Source organism: Macrotis lagotis, chromosome 4 (genome assembly GCF_037893015.1).
Source record: "Macrotis lagotis isolate mMagLag1 chromosome 4, bilby.v1.9.chrom.fasta, whole genome shotgun sequence".
Taxonomy (NCBI): Eukaryota; Metazoa; Chordata; class Mammalia; order Peramelemorphia; family Peramelidae; genus Macrotis; species Macrotis lagotis.
This window is the reverse complement of record NC_133661.1, coordinates 7,411,378-7,429,795: the sequence shown is the minus strand read 5'-3', so window position 1 is coordinate 7,429,795 and position 18,418 is coordinate 7,411,378. Positions and strand designations below refer to the sequence as shown.

The 18,418-nt window shown below is 43.5% G+C and overlaps 1 protein-coding gene across 7 annotated transcripts in view; it reads left to right on the top strand.

The window, feature by feature from the left end:
• PTPRE (protein tyrosine phosphatase receptor type E) overlaps positions 1–16,980 on the top strand; it is a 147,056-nt gene extending 130,076 nt beyond the window's left edge. For 6 of the 7 annotated variants that reach the window (XM_074232166.1, XM_074232167.1, XM_074232169.1 and 3 more), the window contains 7 exons: positions 519–612; positions 2,855–2,931; positions 7,253–7,387; positions 7,945–8,070; positions 8,616–8,767; positions 11,947–12,082; positions 13,551–16,973. In XM_074232166.1, coding sequence (XP_074088267.1) covers positions 519–612; positions 2,855–2,931; positions 7,253–7,387; positions 7,945–8,070; positions 8,616–8,767; positions 11,947–12,082; positions 13,551–13,625 — 795 coding nt within the window. In that variant the 3' untranslated portion in view covers positions 13,626–16,973. Of the gene's footprint in view, positions 1–518; positions 613–2,854; positions 2,932–7,252; positions 7,388–7,944; positions 8,071–8,615; positions 8,768–11,946; positions 12,083–13,550 lie in introns of all 7 variants that reach the window. The other variant, XM_074232171.1, reaches the window with a different exon arrangement.
• The last annotated feature ends 1,438 nt before the right edge of the window (positions 16,981–18,418 follow it).

Genomic DNA, 18,418 nt, shown 5'->3' with positions numbered 1-18,418 from the left:
GGGTCCTTGAGAAAGGAAGGAATTTGCCTTTGGTCACATGAACTAATAGGTGTCTAAGACAAGATTCAAACACAGGACCAGGATTATCTATACTAAGCCACACCACCTCCTAAATGTTCTCATAGTCTTAGAACCTGATGCTATATAACCTTGCTTCCCACAGTAGGATTAATTCTTTGAGTCCAGGGATGGTTTTGTTGATGTCTTTATTCCTAGTCATAGCACAAAGTGGCTGGTTATTAAATCCTCATTGGATGGATGGATAGGAAGATGGATGAACTGGATAGAAGGATGGATGGGAAGATGGAAGGGAGGATGAATGGAAGGATGGATGGAAGGATGGAAGGGAGGCTGGAAGGGCCCAGGATGTGTTCCTTGCTGTTTTCTGAAGCCAAGACATTGAAGTGAAACAGTGGGACATCACTTCCTGGGGTCTGCTCTTCCAAGGGCCCCCGTGATGTCTAGCATAGAGGAGCCCAGGAACCTCCCAATATAATTTTTTCTGTTTCCAACTGCAGAAATTGACAAATGTTCGAATAATGAAAGAAAACATGAGAACGGGTAACTTACCAGCAAACATGAAGAAAGCCCGCGTCATCCAGATCATTCCATGTAAGGCGATTTACCTAATGAAAGGTTACGACAGGGTTTCATTGGGCATTCCCTAATGGGGTGCTCTGCAGCCCTCCAACCAAGTTTTAGCAGACTTATGGTGGCAGGTCTCTGCTAGGAGCTGATATTTCCCAAGACTAGCTCTGTGAACCTGAGGAAGCATAGCCCCCCGGAGGGTCACATGCTCGCTATCATAGTGTTGGACACTTGGTGCTGGCAGGAGATCACCATGATCCCTAAGAGCTCTCTCTTCTCAGCAGCTGTTGGTTCTAATTGTGTGTACTCTGGCATTATGGTGTTTAAAATGGGTGTGAGGTTTGAGTCTGGCCTACAGGGAACTTACTCTTTAATTGAGGAGAGAAGACGCATGCCAGGGGCAAGTTTGAGGCCCTGGGTTCAAGTCCTAACTGATGCGTAATAACTGTCAGACCCTGGGCCAGTCGTTTCTTTTTTCTGGGCCTCAGTTTCCTCCCCTAAGAAGTGGAAGGGGTGTGCCAAGGAACTCCCAACATCCCTTCTAGCTTGTGATCTCCTGCCTGGTCAGCCACATGCACCACATGCAGTGTGTGATTAGGTCCCCATGGTCTTGTGCAGACAGTGAGTGTGAGAGAAATCAGAGAAAGGGGCATCCTTAAGAAAGGCTTTGTCAAGGAGAGGTGATTGGAATTGGTCCTTGAAGGATGGACTGGACACGGCAGGGGGAGGGGAAGGGGCATTCTTGGCAAGAAACACAATGTTAAGGGGGACAAAAGGGGAACAACAGGAACATCAGCCCTTCCTAGGAGAAGGGAGGAAAGTTCTGGGAAACAGCGTTGGACAAATTGGGTAGGGTCAGATCATGGAAATGGGAGAGGCAGTAGGGAGCCACTGGGGACTATTAAGCCTCAGAGAAGGCAGAAGTTTAACAAGATCCATCTTACAAAGGCATTAAGTGTAGACTGGGGTAGAGAGACTTTCTGGAAAAGGAGATGGTTAGCAAGGCAATGGTGAGGCCAGGGCATATCTGACTGAATTAAAGTGAGAAGATCCAAAATTAGGGGTGGGAGTGGTTCCAGAATGACTCAAACCTAGCAAATGGGGAGCCCTTAATAGGAATGGGAGCTGGGAAAAGGGAACAGTTGGAATGAAGTCATTAGCTACCTGTGTGACCTCTCTGAACTACTGTTTCTTTATTTGTAAAATAGGGGGTTAGGTAACGAGGTCCCTTTCATCTCTAAACTCATTAGCTTATGAACTGAACTGTAAAATGAAGACAATCCCAGCACCTCCCCTCCAGGATTGTTGTGAAGATCTAATGAAATCATCTTTGTGGGGCCAGAGACAAGCCTTCAAAATTCTAGAATTCTTGGAATAATGATGATTAATCTCTGACTTTAAGTAGGGGGATTATTCAAGATTCCTTTATTAGTGATATTCTTTAACACTGATATCTTAAGCATTTCCTAACAATTAGAACCATCCAGTGAGTTTTTATCCTGAAGATCCTTCTTCAGGATAGGGCATCCCATCAGGTATGGAAGAGTCCATTGAGCTGGAAGCACTCCTCTGATTCTGACCTTCTGTGCTCCTATAATTCTGTGATCCTGGCTTGTCAGTTTTCTTCATAAGCTCCCATGTTCTGGATAAATGTGAGCCTTGGTGCTGTCTTTTTCAAGCTTACATTTTTGCCGTTGGTATTTTGTGGTCCGCACTGACGTAGTTGGCCACTCAGAATCTTCCAAATCCTCTCTTCTTTCTCAATGGGCAAAGTCTCGTACAGGAAGCAAGAACACCAAGAGCTATTTCCTGGAGCTTAGGAATAAAATAATGGTGACGGTGATGGTGATGAAGGTAGAAAGAACTGATAACAATAACTAAGATTTACATAGCACCTTGATTTGCAAAGCACGTTACAAATATTATCTCATTGTATCCTTGCAACAATTCTGGAGAGAACACTTATTCTCATTTCACAAATAAGGAAACTGAGGCAAGCCATCAAATGGCTTGTCTAAGTTCACGGCTAGTATGGGTCGGAGACTGGATTTGAACTCAGTTCTTATTGACTCCAAGACTCTACACCTTTTTGAACAATTGTGATACAAGTTTGAAAAGACTGAAACCCCAAAACTTGGTTTCACGGGACCTTCACATCTTAATGATTGACTGTTAGAATCTGGCACCAATGGAACCATGCATTCCATGCAATCCCATTCCAATAAAAGAAAAAAGACTTTTTTTCCTTTCCCCCCCCTTTTTTTAGATGACTTCAATAGAGTAATTCTGTCAATGAAAAGAGGCCAAGAATACACCGACTACATCAATGCCTCCTTCATAGACGTAAGTGTGCCCTGGTATGTTGTCTGAAGACTCACCCACTGTCTTCAGATGAAATTCTTAGATACAACAAAGCATTGTTTAATTGGTTTTTTCTTTCTTTTTTCCAATTATATGTAAATCTAGTTTTCAGCATCCATTTTTTGGTAAGATTTTGAGTTCTGTAGTTTTTTCCCTCCCTCCCCTCTCCCCTCCCCTTGACAGTGAATAATCTGATATGTTATAAATGTACAATGTTGGTCATGTTGTGAAAGAAGAATCAAAACAGAAGAGGAAAGAAACATAAAACATAGTTATTTCTCTGGATATGGAGGGTATTTTCCATCACAAGACTTTTAAAATTGTCTTTGATCATTGTACTATTGAGCAGAGCTATGTCAATCATAGTTGAACACCACACAGTATTGCTTTGTGCAATGTTCTCCTGGTTCTGCTCACTTCACTCAGCAGCAGTTCAAGCCAGTCTTCCCAGGTTTTCCTGATGTGCTGTCCCTCATGAGTTCTTATAGAACAGTAGTGTTTCATCACATTCATAAATCACATTTTGTTCAGTTTTTCCTCAACTGACCAGCAGTACCTCACTTTCAATTCTTTACCAGTATAAAGGAGCTTCTATGAATATTCTTGTACAAGTAGGCCTTTTCCCCTATTTATGATCTTTTTGAGACATATACCTAGTAGTAGTAGTAGTGGTTTTGCTGAGACAAAGGGAATACACAGTTTTATTGCCCTTTGGGTATAGTCTCAAACTGCTCTTCAGAATAGCTGATCAATTCACAACTCCACCAACAATGAATGCATTAGTGTCATAGTTTTTTCTAATATCCCCTCCAATATTGATCATTTTCCATTTTTGTCATACTGGCCAATTTGATAAATGCGAGCTGGTACCTCAGAGTTGTTTTAATTTGCATTTCTCTAATCATAATGATTTAGAGCATTTTTATATGACGAGATAGCTTTAATTTCTGCATCTGAAAACTGATGGTTCATGTTCTTGACCATTTATCAATTAGGGAATGACTTGTATTCTTATAAATTTGACTCAAGTCTCTATGTATTTTACAAATGAGTCCTTTATCAGAAACACTAATTGTGAAAATTGCTTCCCAGCATTCTACATTCCTTCTAATCTTGATGCATTGTTTTCATTTGTGCAAAACCTTTTTAATTTAATGTAATCAAGTTATCCATTTTGCATTTAATAATGTTCTCCATCTCTTGTTCAGTCATAAATGCTTCCACTGTAAACTATTCCTTGTTCTCCTAATTGGCTTTTGGTATCACCTTTTATATTTAAATCCTGTGCCTACTTGACCTTATTTTGGTATAGGGTATGAGATGTTGGTTTCCAGTTTTCCCACCAGTTTCTGTCAGATTGTGAGTTCTTAGCCCAGAAGCTGGAGCCTTTGGGTTTATTGGAAAGTAGATTATTAGAGTCACTGACCACTGACTTCTTTATTACCTATTGTATTCCACTTATCCACTTCTCTATTTATTAGCCAGTACCAGGCAGTTTTGATGACTGCTATTTTATAGTATAGTTTTAGATCTGGCCCGACTAGGCTGCCTTCCTTTGCATTTTTAAATGCCCTTGATATTCTTGCTCTATTTTCCTCCAGATGAATTTTCTTACTGTTTTTGTAGCTCTGTAAAATAATTTTTGATGGTTTGATTGGTATGACATTGAACAAGTAATTTTTTAAAATTTTATTTTATTAGTTCGACCTACCGTGAGCAATTGACATTTTTCCAGTTGTTTAGAGCTGATTTTATTTATGTGGAAAGTGTTTTGCAATTGTGTTGATATAGTTTCTGAGTTTGTCTGGGCTGGCAGACAACCAAGTATTTTAAGTTATTTACAGTTAATTTAAATGGAATTTCTCTATCTCTTGCTCTTGGGCTCTGTTGGTGATATATACAAGTACCAGTGATTTATGTGGGTTTATTTGATATCCCACGACTTGTAATAATTGTTTATTAATCACTCACTGCATGCTATGGAGATGCAATGGAGACAAAAGCAAAGATGATGCTAGGTGCTGTGAAGGCAAAGGCCAAGCCTCTTTGCCAGGCCCTGGCAGAATGGAGGCAAAGGCAGCCCTGCCCTCAGAGAGTTTACTCTCCTTTGAGGAGAGACAACCTGATAATATATAAATATGAATATAGCTATAACTATAAATATAAATACAAACACAAATAGAAATAAATAGAAATAGAAATATAAAAAGGAAAGCACCTCTCCAGTCAGATGTGGGGGAGCATTTATAATTAGTCAGCAGCCAGGAGAGGTATCCCAAAATTTGGGAAGAGTCTGAAGTCAGTCAAGTGTAGGGTGTGTTCAGGGATGGGCAATACAAAGGAGAGTTGGTACCAAATCATGGTGGGCCTTGAATGCCAAGAAATGAGCTTAAATGGGAAATTCAGAACTACTAAAGATTGTGCATACAGGATCAACTTGGCCAGATCTTTACCTAAACCTGGACTGGATGTAGGAGGAAGGGGAAGCCAGCCCATAGGTAATGATGGTCCTGCAAACAGGTGGTCCCGGAGGCCCATCCTGGGCTAGTGCCAGTAGGAAGAGGGAGAAGACTTGAGGACCCCCTCCCCCTTGGATCATGGCTCCTTTGCTTATCATTCTATTGGAGGAAGACCCCCCTGACCCATAGCAGCTTGTCAAGGCCTTTCCCGAGATAGCTGAGGTTTCAAACAGCCTCATTCACGATTGGCTACACTTTCCTTCTTTATTATTGGCCCTACCAACGACTGCCCTCAGAAAAGGGCCTCTTTTAGGTAAAGGTGATGCCTGAGGAGCAGAGGTATGCAGGAAGATGCCTCATGGATCGGCCTGGAGGTTGCCTCTAAGTGGACATTCTCCTGAGGAGTCCACAGTCCACAAGCCCTCTCATAAATGGTCTGGGGGTCCAATTTATGAATAAGGGAAGAACTTAGGACCAAAGAAGACAGAGAGAGTATTGTGAAATGTAAAAGAAATCACTTTGATTATATACAATTTAAAAGACTTTGTACAAACTAAACCAATGCAACTGAAATTATAAGGAAAGCACAAAACTGGTGGAGGGACAGGGAAAGGGAATTTTTTATAAATATCTCTGATAAAAACCTCTTTTCTCAAATAAATAGAGAACTCAGGCAAATTTGTAAAAATCCAAGTCATTTCCCATTTGATAAATGATCAAATGTTATGAATAGGCATACAGCGAGTGATTAATTTTAATCATATTAAACATGCTCTAAGACCCTATCGATCTGAGAAAAGCAAATTAAAACAACGGGAAAATACCACCTTGTACCTAGCAGAGGGACTAATATGACAAAAAAGGAAAACATTAGATGTTGGAGGAGATGTGGGGAAACTGGAACATTAATGCCTAATTGATAGAGTTGTGAACTGATCCAACCTTTCTGAAGAGCAGTTTGGAACTATGTCCAAGCGCTATAAAACTGAGCATACCCTTTGATCCAGCAATACACTGCTAGGTCCATGTCCCAGAGACATCAAAAAAGGGCAAAGGACCTATTTGTACAAAAATATTCATAGCAGGGTTTTTTTTTGTGTTTGCTAAGAATTGGAAATCATAGAGCTACCCATCAATTGGGAATGGCTGACAAAGGTGTGGTGTATGATTATAATGGAATATTATTGGGCTATAAGAAATGACAAGCAGGAGGATTTCAGAAAAATCTGGAAAGACGTGAAATGGCATATCCAAATGAGCAGAACCAAAAAACATTGTCCACAGGAACAGCAATATTGTTGGATGGAGAACTGTGAATGACTTAGCTGTTCTCAGCAATAGAATGATGCCAGGCAATCCCAAAGGACTCATGCTGGAACAGACTATCCACCACCAGAGAAAGAACTGATACCAACTGAACTAGGCTGTTTTTAACTCTCTTTCATTCTTTCCTTTTGAGTCTTCTTGTACAAATGCCTAATATGGAAATGTTTTACATAACTACATATGAATAACCTATATCTTATCATCTCAGGGAGGGGATAGAGGAGGGAGGGAAGGAGAGATAGAATTTGGAACTTAAAACTTTAAATAAAAATGTATCAAAATTGGGGGGAAGTGGAATGGATTGGAAGAACGCTAAGGATCTGAAGCAGTTGAATCATTTTATCCAAGGTAGTCATCTTCCCTAAGTCACCAGCTGGACCCTTCTCAGACCTGTGAAAGGATTCTCTACACCCTCCCACCTGAAGATAGGACCTTTGATGCTAAAATCACCACTTGACTGTAGCCAAAAGTGATGTCAGAGTGGCTCAGAATCAAACTGTCCCCCTTCCTCTTTAAAGGGATATCGGCAGAAGGACTATTTCATCGCAACCCAAGGACCACTTCCGCACACAGTGGAAGACTTCTGGAGGATGGTCTGGGAGTGGAAATGCCACACGATTGTGATGCTGACTGAGGTCCAGGAGAGGGAGCAGGTGAGGACTGACCCCACTGGTGGGTTAGCCACCAGATCTCCCTTGTGTGGGGGGGAGTCCTAGGAAGATCTTAAACTAGATAAAAGTTTTTATCATCGTTATTGTTGGATAATTTTCATTATCCCAGTTTCCCCCTAAAATGCCCTGTAATTATGTTGTATATGCCTCTAACAGTACAGGTGGTATTTACCCTATCCTTGAACACTGGAAACTTGCTGAAGGCGGGGATTTTTGCCTGGCACAGTCAGTACTTGGATAGATTGTTTGGGCTCTTGCAGACATGTTCACCATGGAGTTGTTATGGGATAACAAAGCCCTCTTTTGCCATCTTGGAAGACCTTCTGTTTGGGCCCATTTTCGTTTGCCAATATCACCATCTGTGGGGAAAATGTTATTCCTTCCCATGATGTAAGATCATAAAAACACGGAGATTCATGTGACTGCCAGTTGTTATGTCACTCAATGGATGGAATGAATTAAAAGTCTCCGGGGCTGTTCCTAAAATTTTCTTAGAATTTGCAGGAAATTGGCACGCTGCTTTTTATTTGATGTCCTAGGAAAAATGCTTTCAGTATTGGCCAGCAGATGGCTCTGTGACTCATGGTGAGATCAATATTGAAATCAAGAGTGACACCATTGCTGAGGCCATCAGTGTGCGAGATTTCTTGGTGACCTTTAATCAGGTACTGGAGGCCGTCATCTTTTTCTTCCTTGGGAGAGGGAGGGTGAACATTGCTGATTGAAATTTGGTGATCCAGAAGCAATGAATACATGGGGGCCTTTGATTTATTTATTAAGCAGATGGGCTGTGCCTGTTGTTCTTTGTTCCTCTGGGTGAGGGGAACATGAGATTATGGAGCAGAGGGGCAGGTGATGCCCACCAAGGCCCCCTAGAATCTTGGCTCCTAGAGGAGATCTCGACCATTGGTGACTCGGGAGTCTTTGCCTGGGATCAACTGGAAGAAGTTATCCAAGGGGCCCTCTTCCCTCTACCCTCAGTCCATATCTGTTCCATGAAAGCCAAGGAGATGGGAACCAGAGAAAGAGCAAATTCCTAGCTAGGAAGATGAAAGGATGCTGTGAGAGGGAGGGGAGAATGGACCTCTGGGCATGGACTCAAAGGCTTGTGTCTTGGTTGATGGATGGAGAGCAGAAGCTGAGAATAAAGGGTTCAGGTCTCTCCTCCACCCTAACCATGGTTCTGAACTGTGCCCCCCCCCCCCCCCAGGAGAAGAAGAGCAGGCTGGTCAGACAGTTCCACTTTCATGGCTGGCCTGAGATTGGGATCCCAGCCGAAGGGAAAGGCATGATCGACCTCATTGCCGCTGTCCAGAAGCAGCAGCAGCAGACCGGCAACCACCCCATCACTGTGCACTGCAGGTGAGGTTCCTGCCCCCACCCCCCAGACCCTTCATTGGAAATTCTCCTTCCCACCATCATTTCCAGCCTGTACTGGAAGGGGAATGGAAGTCTGTTCAACTTCATGGACTCTCAGCACCTCAGTTTCCCCTGCTGTAAAATGGGAGCAAAGCTCCCACCCTCTAGGTATATTGAAGCAGAGCAGAAAGGTGGACTGTGCTCTCTGACGCAACCAAGAAGGTGGAAGGTTTTGACCCAGCAGGGCTGACCAAGAGTCCTTGTGCTAACCCTGCTGCCATTTCTCCTCTCCCCTTCCTCATCTCAAGGAGCACTGACCAGAAGAGTAAGTGGTCTGGGTCCGGAGCCCCAGGTCTGCCCTTCTCTCTGGGTCACCGGCTTCTGGCTCAGGGTCCCTGGACACCCCTTTAGTCCAGCTTGTCCCTGGGTCTGTCTTACCTTCTGGGATGCAGGGGTCCCCCAGGACCCCCGGTTCTGAGCCCTCAGCCCAGTTGATCTTCTCCTGGCTGACCCTGGTTTCTCATTCCTCCCCACAACAGTCACTTCCTATTTAGATACTGTTGCCACTCGTCCCCAGGCAGGCCTCGGGGGGGCACAAAACTCGAGGTTCATTGACTACTTGTGCCCATTTCCAGTTACTTTTGTAAAAAAGAAGCAAAATAAGAGGCTTAAGAGTTGGAGGCGACCAGAGAGTGTGACCAGAGACTCTGAGGCAGACCTCGGACAGGCAGGATGCCCTCCTCACCCACCCAACCTGGGGTCCTGTCCATGTTAGAGCAAACCTAGAGAGGTCAATGTTTGTGAAACCCTCACAGCTGAGAAATAAGACTGGGTTGTATTAACTTCTAGGCTGCCCTGGGAATTAGACAAAGAAACAACTAGGATTGGGGGGGACGGTTCTTTTTATGTCTTGGAGCCCCTCTTGGCAGTCCTCTCTAGTCTCAGAATCAGCTTTTTTAAAATGTATAAAATAAAATGCAAAAGAAGCAAATGATATTGAAATGCTGTTATCAAATATTGGAGGAAAAAATGTTCCCTGGCCTCGGGTCATCCCTGAGCATAACACCTAGGGATGCTAGCAAGAATAATTGAAGGGAAATGCTTCTTCCCTCCCTGCTATCACACTTCTTCCACCTGCCCCACCCATCCTCCACTGACTTATCCACCTCCCCATCCCTCCATTTCCTCACCATCCTAACAGCAGCCTTGGTTTACTTGGTGACTTCAAAAGCCCCATTGTCCCACAATCCATCTCCTCCAAATGAGGTCATGACAGGTCTCCCTCACATCACTACCATCCCCTGCCTCCCAACTGAAATTCTCATTAAAATGATTGAGGATATTTTCTGGGTGTCCCTCTGCTGGCTTCAGATAGAACCTGGTGTTTTGCATAGACCAACTTGTTCTGAATCAGTGAGGGGCTAGAATAGCCAGAGGTCATAGTCTCTTGTATGTCTTTGTTGGAAGGCATGGAGAGAAGTGGGAGGCATGGATGGATCCTAGGATCTGAGCTTGAGGGAAGGTTCTTCATCCTTGTGAATCCCATGGGGAGTCACCCAAAGGTACATCAGCAGAACCACCTTCTGAACCCAGTTCACCCATAGACCTAACAAAAGGACCTCAGATAGAGAAGGGTGAGGGAGGGAATTAAAGCTATTGACTTTGTCAGCATTATGGTTCTGTTGTTTTCCATGTCATACTTAAACACATCAAGTTATATAACTTATGACTTATTTTTGGAGGAAAGAACTAGATTGTAATCTGCATAGGCTGCTCCTCCTGTCCTCTCCAAATGTCACTTTACCTAGGACTTTCAACTTCTTCATCCACCTTGTTGTGTGACTTTGAGCCCTGTAAGAAGGAATATCCTTCCAATTCTCAGGTTCTCTTTTTTATGTTTTCCTTAGAGCTGTAAAGAAAAATTGGGGTAGAGGGGACAAAAAGGGAAACTTTTGTTGGCATTAGTCCTTCTCCAAATTCACCCTCTGTTCAAGGTGCCAGTGGCATTCCAGGTTGATGGTGAAGCCGGTCAAACCCACAAACACTTGAGTTGTGTCTGGTCACTCTAGTGATGGAATCACTGACAGCTGGTAGCTGCTTTTGGTTTTCATCTGTTTCCTTTAAAGCCCAGCTCAAGCACCTGCTTCCATGGAAGTTTTCCCTGACACCCTCCCTTATTACCCCCTTTATATCTAAATGATACAGACCTACTTGTATATGTGCCAACTTAAGTCAATGAGCATTATTAGCCCTTACTGTGAGGTAGGCAATGAACTAAGGGTTGAAAACAAACACACAAGAAAGACAGATGGTCCTACCCTCAAGGAGTTTACATTCTAATGAAGCTGAAAAGGGGCAGAGGGTGGAGGTCCCTCCATGAGGGCATGGTAGAGTCAGGATTGCAGTCTGGAGAGGAGCTTAGGAGGAGACTGAGTCTTGTCTTTGCTGGTGCATAGAAGGCATGGAAGAAAGGCTTGAGTTTTTTCTCTGTTAACAAATATTGATTTTCTCTCCCTCCCATCCCTTACAAGATAAAAAAAGAAAAACAAAATCCTTCTAGCAAAATATCCTTAGTCAAGCAAAACAAATTTCCATATCAATAAATGAGTGTTGATTGTTGGTCAAGTCTAATTGAGCTTGCTTCAGTCCAAGCAGACACTGGAAAGGCAGCTAGCGGTGGGGGTGAGTAGGGGGGACAGTTGGTTTTCCTGCATGACTTGATGTCTTCATTTTCTTTCTGAATCCTTTGTAACAACCAGCTTGGCTCAGTCAGGTACCACCTAACTATGTAATGTACAAAGCCCTACCAAAGTTGGGAGATGGACAAAGATAAAACAGACTACTCCCAGCCCACCTTGCAGGGCTTACAGTCTAGTCTGGGCTTGACAGATGTCCAACAGATGCTTTTATTCCTTGGCTGTTAGCTAACTGTGCTCTTCATAGAAACAGACCAGGTCACCCACACCTGGAGCATCATCTCACCTTCTCTGCCTAAGGGGAATGTGACAAGAGATGCTCTATTGCTATCGAAACCTGTCCAGATCTTGGGCAGGTGGAAGACCACCATCCCTCCTCTTACTGGCTCTCCTGCCTTGAGCCCCACCTCTAAGTGTTGTCTGCCATCTGTTCCAGCCAGCTTTGGGTACAAGTTGAACCTCCTCACATCCTTTTCTCTCCAACAGTGCTGGGGCAGGACGGACAGGTACGTTCATAGCCCTCAGCAACATACTGGAACGGGTCAAAGCAGAAGGCCTCCTGGATGTCTTCCAGGCGGTGAAGAGTCTGCGACTTCAGCGGCCACATATGGTGCAAACCTTGGTAAGCTATGGGGTCTGCCATGAGTCTGAGTACCCAGGAAGTGCAAGAAGCTTAGGGCACCCCCTCTCCCACACCGCTGCTGAGCTACAGGGGACCCTGGGCTACCATGATTATTGCCAGTAAACTTTAACTCCCTGCTGTGGACAAGATACTGAGCTGGGCACTGGTGGCACCAAAGAGCCCCTGCCCTCAAGGAGCTTGCCTTCTACTGGGGTAGGCAGAGGGTAATGCAAACAGACAAAGAATTAAATAATCAGATATTTAAGGGTTGGCTCAGGAGGGACTGGAGGAATCAGGAAAGGCTTCCTGGAGGAGGTGGCCTGGCCTTAGAAGCAGGAGGGACAGGGAGGAGGGAGAAGGGAGGACTTGGACTTCTCACATTATTCTTTCTGACTGCTTTTTAGACCAGAGAGAAAAGTGAAACGGGCTGTATTTGGTTTTGGGGGTTTGATGAGTCTTTGGGAATTGAGAAATGAGGGCCAGAAAGAGCCCCACTCTATTGGTTTTCTGGAAGGAGCACCTTCGTCCTTGAATGGCACAGAGGCAGCCTGGGCTCCAGCAACAATCTCCCTTTTTATGTGGTTTGCTAGGACAAATGAACTGTTTTCTACAACTCTCTGTATTTAGACCCATTTTTTTCTTGGTTTCCTCAAGACAGCCCTCATCTTCTCTCTCTCACCCCTCACTCTCCAGCCTTCCCTCCCTCCAGTGCTCCCTTAGCTTAGGGAACCTTTGTCCTAGGATCACTATTCACTGGGGGGCCTTGGGGCATCCATTCCTCTCAACAACTGGCACAGAAGAAATCTGGAGATGGTTGGTTGGCCCAGTGGATAGAGTACTGGATCTGAAGTCAGAAAGACTCATCTCCATGAGCTGAAATCTGGCCTCAAACCCTTACTGAGAGGATGACCCTGGGCAAGTCACTTAACCCTGTTGGCTTCCATGTCCACAACTGTAAAATGAGTTGGAGAAGGAAATGGCCAACCATTCCAGTATCTTTCCCAAGAAAAGCCCAAATGGGGTCATGAAAAATCTAACATGAACTGACAACTCAACAGCCCAGAAGATCTGGACTGCTGACCAACCCCAACACAATTCAGACAGGCATCTTTACGAACTGTGGTTTTGAGGCAGTTGTGCCAGACCTTCTACTGCATCTACTATTTTTTTTGTCTTTTGAGATTAGAAAAAATTTCAAACTTAATGATACAGACTCAAAAATCTTTTTTCTTTTAGTTTTTCTTGGCATTCCCAAAATATACTAATCTAGCCTGAAACCAAATTCTAGTATTTCCAACCTGAAAAGACTACTCTCCTTTCAAAATAGCAAGCTAGGACTGAAAGGACAGAGCCATGTAGATAGAAATAGCCCAGTATTTTAAGGCAAATCAGCATGATGTTAAATGCTGGGGAGGGCTACTAATCATGGAGAATCAACCGACTATTTGGCTGTCTTTTTGTTTTTCAGGAACAGTATGAATTCTGCTACAAAGTGGTACAAGATTTCATCGATATATTTTCTGATTATGCTAACTTCAAATGAAGATTTTGCCTTAAAATGTTTGTTTATAATTTAATGGTCAGTACAAATGTTTGTAAATCTTGTTAATTTATTTCATAGTTGACATTAATATTGTTTCTAATTCTTGTGTATATATTTTGTTACATTTTAAATATCACCTGCTCTAAAAAATAGAAATTAAACCTAACTGCATTATCTTTCTTTTAAAATTGGCCTAACATGTTAAGTAAAATAATGTTCTACCGCACATGCTATAGTGCTCTGCCAATGGCAGTGGTATTTCCCCTTGTCAGCAGCTTAATAATGTATTTTGTTTCAAAGGTTGAGCATGTCAGAATTTTGTATGGCCCCCATTGGCACTCGAAAGATGAATATTACATCATGTGCTTGTTTCATATACCATTCCTTTGATGGTCAAACAGTTCAGGGTTCTCCAAGCACCTCTATGCTTGGCTACCTTTGCTTTGGAAAGCCTTGGGCATCCTCTATTCCACAGTAGCCCCTCCAAGTTTAATTCATTCACAGTCTAATTGGAGGATTTTTTAGATTGTCTACATAGTTCATTTTCATTTCTAAAAATTGATGTACCATTTAAAAACCTGGATCCAATGTCTCAAATATAGGATAATAATTGGATGTATGTGTGCTTATATAAACACACATACATGCGAACATGTGTGTAGTCTATGTATATTATATCCATGTTTTGGCCAGGGCTGCCTACAATGGGCCCCCAGCTCCATACCTGCTGGATGGGGCCCCAGTTGTGCCCACCTTGCCTCTTATGGAGCTTGTAGAAAAACCTTCTAGTCAAACTACTGGAATTATTCAGGCCTGCCTGCCTCCTATCCAGTGACACCAGAGGCTGCTCATGTTTGACTTGGCTCAAGCTCTGCCACAGACATGTCCCTGAATGATGCCAAGAATGACCTCTTCTCCACATTTCAAAAAACAGCCCATGAGCCCCCCAAGTGTTCATCCAGATTTCCCCATAGAGCCAGAAAATCTTCAAAGCAGAGTGATTCCATGGAAGCCTTCAGAATCTCCCTCAGATTCTCTGGAAAACACTTAGGTGTGAAAAATTGTCCTGTGTAGGGAACTGTAATTCTTTATTTTTAAAATGCTTTTAGAGTCAGTCTAGATTTGTATGATCTTTTGCAGAGTATCTCCTAAGGTTAAAACAGAGATGAGCAACCTTCTAGCAACCCTCTAGTTTCTTTGGGTATCGTCTCACCCCAGAACAGGACTGACCAGGCGGGGGTCAGAAGGTGTAAGAGGATGAAATTCAAAGCCTGATTGAATTCAAGGATTTTTAGACAGAGACATATGAGCACAAAAAAAATCTTAACCCCATTTAATCTAACTGATTGCAACTACTGGACCCATTTGATGAATTATTTGTCTTTATTTACATGTAGAAAAGTCTAATTGAGAAATCAGGAGATCATAACCACTGGGATCTCTTCTGGGGTGACAGGACTATCCATGCCCATGTGCAATGAGTTTGTGCTGGTAACAAAAGTCTGAGCTCATCATCCCCCTTGCCTTGAGTCTGGGGTAGGATTTGAGAGGAGATGGGGGTCCCCAGCTGTCTGGGACCCCTGCTCATCATGCCCACAGACCGCTGGCACAGTGCCCCCGGCTTTATTTGTGGTATTTGCACATACTGAATGTCTCCCATGGCAGAAGATGTGTCCCAGTGGACAGCAGGATGTCAAAGGCTCTTGATTGTTAGCATGCCAACTACCCAAGAAGAAAGTGAACGGCTAAAAATCTGTGGCAGTGATGCTGGAGGTAGGGGAGCAGGAGCTTAAAGCCAGAAGCCCAGAAATCCTCTCCTGTCATTTTTTTAGAGGAGGAGGAGATTGAAGGTCTGAGAAGTTACACAATTGCCCAAGGTCACATAGGTAGTAAGTAGCAGATTCTGGATTCGAATCCATGTCTCTACCTACAAATCCAGTACTTGTGTTTAAGTCTAACAACACTAATGTCTTTGAGCATCTTCAAGGCAAAGGCAAGGACAGGTTCTGGATTAGGTTATTTTTTGTTGTTTTGGGTTTTCTACTTTAGATCCTAAGTTGATCCTGATTGCTTCCTTGGATCCTGGATTCCTGAGCAGCTGATATGTGATCAGAGCTGATATCTTTAATCAGGAGATATTGTCATAGCAGGAATTAGGATCCTTGAGAGAGAGAGCTGTAGGGGCATGACAGATGGCAGCTAGATCTGCCCTCTCTTTTTATAGATGACACCCCTAAAGGAGAAGTGACTTGACCAAGATAAGGCAGAAAATTGAACTCAGGTTCTCTGATTCCAAGTTTGGTCCTTTTCAAGGTTGTTCTAAGGAAAATGGTCCCAGAGTCCCCCTTGCACTATTTCTAGGTACTGATCCCAGTCTGTCATTATATGATCTCCATGGTCTCTTACTTATCCCTAGTTCTGGGATCCCTATTGGGATAGAAACTTCTTTCTCTTCACCAACCTAATAAATTAATTAACCTTTCCATCTCAGAAAAGGTTCAGAAGCCCTTGCCCCCTGTTAGAAGTAGAACTTGATAGACCCAGGGCTGTGGGCTTCCCCTTGTATGCCCAATATGGATGGCAGCTGTACTTCCTTTGCCCTGGCTGGATTTGGGTTGTGGCTCAAGAGAAGACTCTTGTTCATCCCGTCTCCATCAGTATTTATCACTGCTGCGTTTGATGCCCTTAAAGTAGACCAGAAGAGAATGATCTGGCAAAATCTTTTCTCCATGTGATGCTTAGACTCGAGTCAATAAATCTGGTTGGACTTCTCCAATCAGCCTCCTGTTGAACAAATGACTTCTTTTCCAATTTCCTCTGTTGCATGTAACTGTATTAAAATGCCAAATAATGATGAGAAGGTCCCTTCTGATCTGTACGCTTTATTGGTCACTGTGTGACCACCTGAACAATTTCTTTCCCTGTGTTTCCTTAATGAAGAATGCAGACCGTGCTTTCAAAAGGTATTTTTATGTGTTTTTAAGAACTTTTCAAAAACAGCCTGACCTTTGTGTTTCAGCACTTTGAAACATTTCCATGTTACCTTTTTTTAAAAAATGTAAGATTATGGACACATTTTTTTGTTTTACTAAATTGTATTTAATTTATGCACAATCTTTATAATATATGTATGAAAGATACAGCCTCAGCGATCATGCCTTCTTTTATTCCATTTATAATTTGAGCTGGCTCTGTGTATCACACCAGTGGATGTTGCTGAATTCTTTTGTATATGCAAATTGCAAGAGCTAATACACTGGGAGGGAAAGCTAAATCTCTCCTTGCGTTTTTAGCCTGCGTTTTGGTCTTTAAATCTCTTCATGTCATGCTCATCCTGTTCATGCATTTAGACTTGGAATTCGACAGTAACTGAAAATTCATGATGCTGATAAATTATTTTATATTTTATATTTCAAAAAATCTCTTCCCTTGAGGTAATGTTGGGAGCCTCCTACCATAGGCCAGAGTCAGGGTCCAGCTGAATTTCATGATGGACTAAGGGGCATGTCCTCTGCCAGGAGATGTTCCTTTGCAGCCTGGAGCTCTGAAGGGATTGACCTGGCTGGCCCCCACCCCACAAGACTGGTTAGTGACTAAGCAGCTTTTACCAATCTTTTCTCTCCCACCCACAACTGTGGACCCAACTCTCCAAACAGCTAAAGGTTTGGGCTGGCTCACCAAAGCATCCACAGGAAGCATATGCCTGGCTGTTGGAATGGGGCAGAGAAGGAAGGGTCCCTCAGGGAGCAAATTTCCAGTGCCTTCCACCCCACGTCCAATCTTCCACATTTCTCCTCTCAAAGACACCCTTCCAACACTGGGTAATTCCTTCTGGCTTCCCAAGGGCCAAGGAGATTAGCCTGGAGCTCTGTAAGTTCTGGTCACATTGGGAGAGAAGGGCAGAGCTCACTTTTGTCCTATCTTTTCTCTGGTGGCTGCTACCTTACTCCTAATAATTGTACCTGTCTCTTGCTGAAGTCAACCTTAGCCCCAGATGTCCCCCTGTCCCACTGTGTTTCCTTTTCATCACCACATTGGCTGGGTGAAGGGTGCCATTTTGGTCACTATTTGTTGCTTCTCAGATAAGAAAAGCCTCCAAGCTTCCAGACTCCCCACATTATGCTAAACCAGGGCCCTCCTGGTGGCCTCTTAAAAGTTATTACAAGTAGTCTTGGAGGACACCGATATTCTTGGACTGCCTGTTCCTCATCAATGAAGACTGTACATTTCTGACCCCCATTTAACCCCAACTTAGTATTCCTGTCAGATGTTCCCAACATGTTGCTTCCTCCCCTTGCCCTCCCCCCAGTACCCCCTCAGGAGGTGACCTTCCATGTGACCCCAGAAGGATCACAGGAGAATCTTTGGAGCACGGCTATGGCTATAAGTAAGTGGTAGAATGGAAACCCAGAAACTCAGATTCAGAAAGAACTGCCGCCTCATGAGGAAATAATCTATCCCAAGGTCTTGATCCCTTTGGTGTCTTGGACCCTCTGGGCAGGCTGGTAGAACTTGTACATGTTCTCTCAGACATATTTTTCAAGACATAAAAGACAAAGGCTTACAATGGAAGGCAATGATGATCCAATGCAGTTAGCAGATGGGCCCCTTTAGGAACCCCTGGTTCAGACTAAAGAGTGAGTGACTGGCCCTGTGGCTAGCCCACTCCGCAGATCCTAGACCCTGGTAAGCCATCTTATAAGACTCGCTCCCCCTCTTAGTGAAATAGCTCATCTTGTCTGCACAAAGGGGAGTCCAACATTTCACATCAGTCCCTTTCATTCCTCACGTCA